This window comes from Gobio gobio, assembly GCF_949357685.1.
Source record: "Gobio gobio genome assembly, chromosome: 13".
NCBI lineage: Eukaryota > Metazoa > Chordata > Actinopteri > Cypriniformes > Gobionidae > Gobio > Gobio gobio.
In genome coordinates, this window is record NC_137106.1 from 5,556,667 (window position 1) to 5,563,650 (window position 6,984).

General features: G+C 39.4%; 1 protein-coding gene across 1 annotated transcript; it reads right to left on the bottom strand.

The window, feature by feature from the left end:
* Positions 1–425: 425 nt before the first annotated feature.
* bdkrb2 (bradykinin receptor B2) lies at positions 426–6,532 on the bottom strand. Its single transcript, XM_079832637.1, has 2 exons — positions 6,462–6,532; positions 426–2,082 (listed from the first exon to the last, which is right to left on the bottom strand). The coding sequence occupies exon 2, from the start codon at positions 2,076–2,078 to the stop codon at positions 1,005–1,007; it is 1,074 nt and encodes a 357-aa protein (XP_079688763.1). The 5' UTR covers positions 2,079–2,082; positions 6,462–6,532; the 3' UTR covers positions 426–1,004.
* Between the last annotated feature and the right edge of the window lie 452 nt (positions 6,533–6,984).

Genomic DNA, 6,984 nt, shown 5'->3' on the forward strand with positions numbered 1-6,984 from the left:
AACATGTAACTATAATTGTTAAGTTCTTTCCATCATTCTGCTTTTTTTAACTTTCACATTTAAATGATTTCATGAGGTTATATTATACGGTTATACCCTACTTGTGGTCAGTCAGCACAAACGCCGATCAACATGATTGTTTGCTTTACAGCCCCTTTAAATGCCGTTTCAAAAAAGACCAAGCATTCGATCTACGTCAGAGCAGCAGCGCGTCCACGAATCTTCTACAGCGTCGATGGCAGGGCGGCCAGAGCGAAGTTTGACGCTCTCGCCGGCGGCGGTGTGAACGCACAGTAACCTCTAACTAGTCTACCCACCCAAGACTCTAACCTCTAACTAGTCTACCCACCCAAGACTCTAACTAACCCAAGACTCTAACATCTAACTAGTCTACCCACCCAAGACACAGTAACCCAAGACTCAGACATCATCATCTGTCTGTATTGAACATGTATTACACAGATAAAAAGTGCCATAATATTACCATGTGTTTTGAAGAAGTACCACAGTAGTGCCTTTGTATTGTCTTAAGTATTTTGTAATGATAACACTGCTAATTATTTAGCAGATTCTTTTATCCAAAGTGACATGCAAACATCTATGCAACCTGGAGTTTTGAGTGCAGTTTTGCAGTATTTTACTATTATTCTTCCATTAAATTCAGAGCTTTAGGACTTTAAACATCAGCATGACATTAGCATACAACAAATCCTTTGAAAAACACCACCATCTCAAATCATAATGAAAAATGTACACCTTTTAAAATAAGTAATCACATCACCTGGAAGGACATTATTCACCCACAAAACGGCAAAATTTCACAAATAATTACAAAGAAACGGCATTGCATTAAATGTGACATTTTGATGTAGAAGAACTTAAATAGTACATACTCCAATAATGTTTTATTTACAACAAAAATTTTTTACAGTATACATAAAAAACTGACATTAAACAAACATTATAAATTATAACTACCTATGAACATTGTACACATAATGGTTTTAATATGTTGTGAAGGTCTTTAAGGTTGTTGAGAGCTGCGATCTTGTAGAACCGCTTGAATCATTTTTTCTCTCTGTAAGTTGCTTTATCAGCTCTTTGACTTTCTTCCTGAAGTTCTTGCCCACGATCACGTAGAGTATCGGGTTTAGCACGCTGTTGCTCAAAGCCAAGTATGTAAATATCTGATTGGAGATGTCAAGACCATTTTCGAAGTCGCATCCGCCGAGGACGCCGAAGCGCATCAGGATATCCAGGAGGGTCACGAAGTGGAACGGCACCCAACACAAGAGAAACGCCATCAGCACCACCAGCACCAGGATAGTAGCTTTCCTTTCCGTGTTTTCCGCATTAAAGCGGTCGATGACTTGCTCGCTTAGGGCTCGGATGATCTTCAGCGTGCAGTACGTGATCACTAAAAATGGGATGATGAAGCCGAGCAAAATGAGAAGGATGTCGCAAAAGAGGCCGACATTGAGACTCGGATAGTCCAGAATACAAGCCGTGACGTTCAGCTCTGGGATGAATTTAGTATCGCGGAAATGAAGCGTTGGGATGTTGAGGATTAATCCGAAGCACCAAACGGCGATGCAGTTGAGCTTGGCGTATCGCGGTCGCCTCATTCTCCCGCGCGACAGGGCATGAACGAGTGCGACGTATCGGTCTGCGCTGACCAACACTAATAAGTAAACGCTGCAAAACATGTTCATCCTGATGCCTGCGTTGACCAAACGGCACATGACCGACCCAAATTGCCAATCAAAACTATTGGCGATGTTGATCGCCCAGAACGGCAGACACAAAACCAACAGGAGGTCGGCGGCCGCCAGGTTCCCGAGGTAGATTTCCGCCACCGTACATGCTTTCTTATGCAGGGCGAAGACCAGCAGGACGAAGACATTTCCCAGAATTCCCAGCACGCAGATGACGAACATGTAAGCAGGCTGCATGATGTACAACCAGTCCCACACTTCCCAATGCGGACACTGGGTGTCATTGGTGAGGTTGTTCCTGGAGACGGTCGTGGGAATTGTAGAAAGGATTGACAGTGTTGTTGCTTTTATGTCGTGCTCCATGTTTCTGTAAAGAGAACAGACGTTTGGCGTCAGTTTTTACATTTAATTGCACATTCTGTGATACACAAATAAATGCTTTTATTCATTAGGGATGCATTAAAGGACAACTCTGGTGAAAAATGAACCTAGGGGTAATTAACACATGGTTACCGAGTAGATCGTTCTCTGGGATGCGTTTTCATGAAAATCGAATGTAAAGAGTTTTATCTCTAAAAACAGATTAGCTTATAACGCTAGTATATGGGGCATAGAATAAGTCAAATTAAATCGCTAGTTAATACCACTAACAAGGCTCAAAATAGCCTCACACTAACACGGTAGCATAATGAGGGTCCCTACATGCAAACCGAAGCATTGAGAACTGTGTAAGTGTACAAACAGTTTAATAAGAAGATACTTTATAAAGACAGTAAATTACGCGTATACAGACAGGAGCCATCTTGGAAAACAGTCCAAGATGGTCCAAGTTTTATTTTGTCCCAAATTCCATTTTATTTCTTTCCAAATTCCAATTTTTTTTTTTTTTATAAAAATTTTCTAATTAATTGGATTCATAAAAAATAACTTTATTTACAGTAATAGGACCCTGTGAAATGTTTTTTTTTTCTTCCAGAAATTCTGGATTTTTTTTTTTTTTTTTTTTAAAATACGTTTTCTGTTAATCAAATCAAGAGATAAAACAATTCATTTTTAATCAAATTACATTTAAATAAACCCTTTCATTTTTTTGTCAAACAAAGTGATGTACAACAGAGGTTTACTGATAAAATTAAAACATGGAAGACATTTTTTGTTTTATTCCTTTAAAAATAAGGTTTTAATAATTATTGTGTTGTTGTTGTTATTATTATTATTATTATTATTATTATTATTATTATTATTATTATTAGTAGTAGTAGTAGTAGTAGTAGTTGTAAATTAAGTAAACATTATACTGTACAATAGTTATATATTTCTGTCACAAGTTAAACTGAACTTTTCCGGACTTTTATTTTGAGGGGTTGCCGTGAAGATCTTGATTATCTGTGTGTCTGTATGTCAGTTTTTCTCAAATTAAACAGTGAAAAGCTCATAAAGTGACTCTCAGAGCGGCTCTGGAGATGAAGTTCATGTCGTCATATAGTAACACCACGTGCTTCAGTGTGTGTGTTTGTGTGTGTGTGTGTGTGTGTGTGTGTGTGTGTGAAACTGCTCATCAGCACAGAGCATGCAAGATTCATATTGAAATAATTTTTGAATATTCCAATCTGGGTCGATCATCCGGAAAATCATCCGATTCAATTCTTGGCTGGTCGATCGGTGCATCTCTACTTTATTTGTAGGTTTTCTGAGAGGAGTAGTGTACCATTCGTTTGTCCATGAAAACGTTTTTTTCTCTGCTCGCTTCTCGACGACTTTAGTATACGACCTACTATAGTGTAAATATTGTGTAAATATTATCAGTACTATACTACTCCTTTGGTAGTGGAGCTCACGTTATCACCTGGGTTTTTAGCCACTAATGTTGTGGCGGCATGTGATGATGTGATCATCACCTCAGCGAGGGAAAAGTAGCGCTTATACTTCCAGTTTGCGAAAGTTACCTTTGAAGTCGTTGGACTTGCCATCGCTCTGACTCCTCCTGGCCGTTGGTGTGTGTGACTGTGCATATGCATCTGTGTGTGTGAACTCAACCTATCAACCTCAACCTTGTCTCCCACCCACCAATCATCATCAGTTATGTGTACCACCCCACTAACCCCCCAACACGCATGGCATGCACGCACGCCCGCACACACACACACACACACACACACACAAACCAACCAGAGAAAGAAAAGTGTTGCAGGTCTGTTTGACAGAGAGCCTGTTTGGATGAAAACCGCTTCAGTGAGCTCAATTATAGTAACGCCGCATTTTATTCTCAGTAACGCTAACGGCGTTGTAACGGGAGAAACAGTCATTCGTTTGATTACTCGTTACGGAAAAAAATAATTCCGTTAGTAACGCCGTTATAGAAAAACGTATATATTCCCATCACTGGTCCTAACTACGCGACGCGTTAAGATTCCAGCGACAAGCACCTTGTCTGGGTGCGGATCCACTTGTCCGTGCGACACTTCTGTCGCTCCGCACTCCACTTTATTCCTGTGGGTGACGTCAAGCGACTTTAACGCGCCCGCGAAGCATTACGGGAAGGCGGCGCTGCATTTGAACAAATGCCGCGCGTCAAAAAAGCTGGCCGAAGCCCATCTTTATGCAAATGAATCGGTTGAACACGACTATCCAATTGAAGTAGAGCACATGGAGACTGGGGGAAGTCTCTCGCGGGTATAAAACACAACATTCCCCGCTGGCTCAAAAGCACGCCCATAATAGCAGTAAACTTGAGGAACGCCAATCAACGTACACATGAGGGGAAGTGTCACAACAAAAGTGATCCGCAAAAGTGGATCTGTACCATCTGTCCACACCAGACGCGACGTGAGTACGAGATGCGACAAATCAATCAAAAACAACAGCCAATCAGAACAGCGTGTGGGCGGGCTCTCGCGGCAAATGTGTACGGCACCAGAGATTAATCTCGACAGAACTCGCAAGGAAATGAATAAGTACATAATCAAATTCACAAATATAAAACAATTTAAACATTACTAAAATACTGAGTCACTAAAACAATCTTTGTCATAGAATATACTTGTTTGTTCACAGTTTGAACGTTCTTGTTTCCATTTGTTTCATTTCAAGATCTGAGGTGAATTATCCGTTGTTGCTTTTAGTACGACTACGTTACAAAGCTGAGCACTAACTGATATTCAAAGTCACATTACACGCTTTTGACATTAAATAAAGCACATACACATTACCTGAGATCATCATTGCCATGTTTTGTGCGGCTGGTTAAGACAAAAACTCTCATTAACATGGAAAAGACGCCTTTTATTGCGTGTCGCGTGTAGTTAGGACATGGTGTAACATATTAGATCGGTGCATTACTTATAGGCTGTCTGTTTCATTAATGTTAATCAAACAATTGTGGTATCTTGGGGAAAAAGTATATTTTTTCCCCTTTAGATATTTGGTTTTGTCTTGGTGTGCTTTGTATTTGGTGATATCACCAGGGATTTTAAGGCATGGTTGCTATGATTTATAAACTAATTTTTGAAATCTTCTTGAAGTAAATTTTTCTCAGAATGGACTTTGCTGACTTCAAACAGGTGTAGCTCAGTCATTTTTTGTCTGATACAAATCATACATAATTTCTTGCTCTTTATAATGAAATGACACACTTTTGAAAATGTGCTCATTGCGGCTCGTTTTGCCAGCACGGGTCACGTATATTTTGTTGTTAAGAATAAGAAATGTTTGTAACAGAAAAAACAGAAAATAGGTATTTTAAATTGATTTACTTACATTATATTTCACAATGTTAGTTCATTGCTTCTTTCGAACTTTTGACTGGTAGTGTTTGGTAATTTCCCCCCAAACTGAAAAGGCTGTCAGGATTTACTCACCATCATATCGTTCCAAACTCATATGTCTTGCTTTGATTGTGTGTAAAAAAAGCAGTGTTTTATGATATTAAAATAGGATGTTTGGAGCAACATGTGGGTGAGTAACTCCTGGAATCCACAAAGTGACATCTTACATCCTGGAAGCATTGTGTAGTTGCATAATATTTCCCGTTAGAGGTCTGTCAGGTGGCCGATGAAGGCCGATTAGGTGGAAAATGAAGGAAATGAACAAACTTAGGCAACAGCATTGATGTATTTTCCCTGCATTGGTCAGTATTAAATCTTTTTAGGCTGTTAACCATGACTAAGCAACAAAGAATAGTCTCTGATGAGGTATTTACACGTTTCTCAGTGTTTTGTTCATGTATGTGTATCCCAGGGACTGTCTGAACCTAATGACTATTTAATGTCTACATATGTTCAGTTTAGGAGTTAACCATAGAAACAGTCATCTCACTTGAGTATTTTATTCTTGATTTACATGATGCAAATGTCACAAAAACATGAATAGATATTAAACTAAGCTGAAGATATCCTTGCATTGACACTTTTCAGACCAACCGATACAGATAAACCTGACAATAATGTGCATGTTTAGATTTCAAACTCGACTCAGAAGTTTAGAAAAGTCTGACAAAAATGTAATGGAATTAAAAATGTCCAAACTTCTCTTTCTTTTGCCTTTTGTTTTCTTTTTCCTGTTCTTCTACTGTAGGAACTGAACATGTTGTTCCTGGACATTCCTTTGAGCAAACGTGCATTATTAGTTTCTTTCAAAATTGCTCTAAATCAAAGCACGAATTTAAGATACACAGTGCAATGGACACTAGTAAATGTCGTTTAAAATGACGCGTTGTTTGGCTTGTAATTGAATCGGAGCTGTACGTACCTCACTCCTCCAAAAAAGCAAATCCAGATGTGTGGTTTGTGTGGATGTGCTGCTCTCCTGCGCGCTGTGCTTTGTGCGCGGACTCACGGCACGGCCTGACTCTTAAAAGAGTGGGAGCTTCACATTACTCTGATGTCAGACCTGCTCTCCACCCTCCTGCTTTTTTCCTTCTGTTTTTTTTACTGGAATGCTCAGCAACAGATGTCTAGATTTAAATAAATACAGCATATTTCCCTTCCCTATATTGGTCTAAGACAGTCAGGGTCCAGGGGTGTCTGTGACCCCTCAAGTCTTTCTTTAATGTTTATTTGTCAGATTTATTTGCTCTGAATCAGAGAAACAAGGCTGTGACCTCGTCAAAGTCTGTTTACAAATCCAGCAACATCCCAGCTGCTGCTGACATCATTTTTATGTTGTTTGCCACTTTTTATTTTACACTCTTGACATTCAAAACTGAGGCAAGCATTCTAACCTTTAGGGTTAGAAACTTGTTCAGATCCCTAATTTAAGACTATTTAAGGGT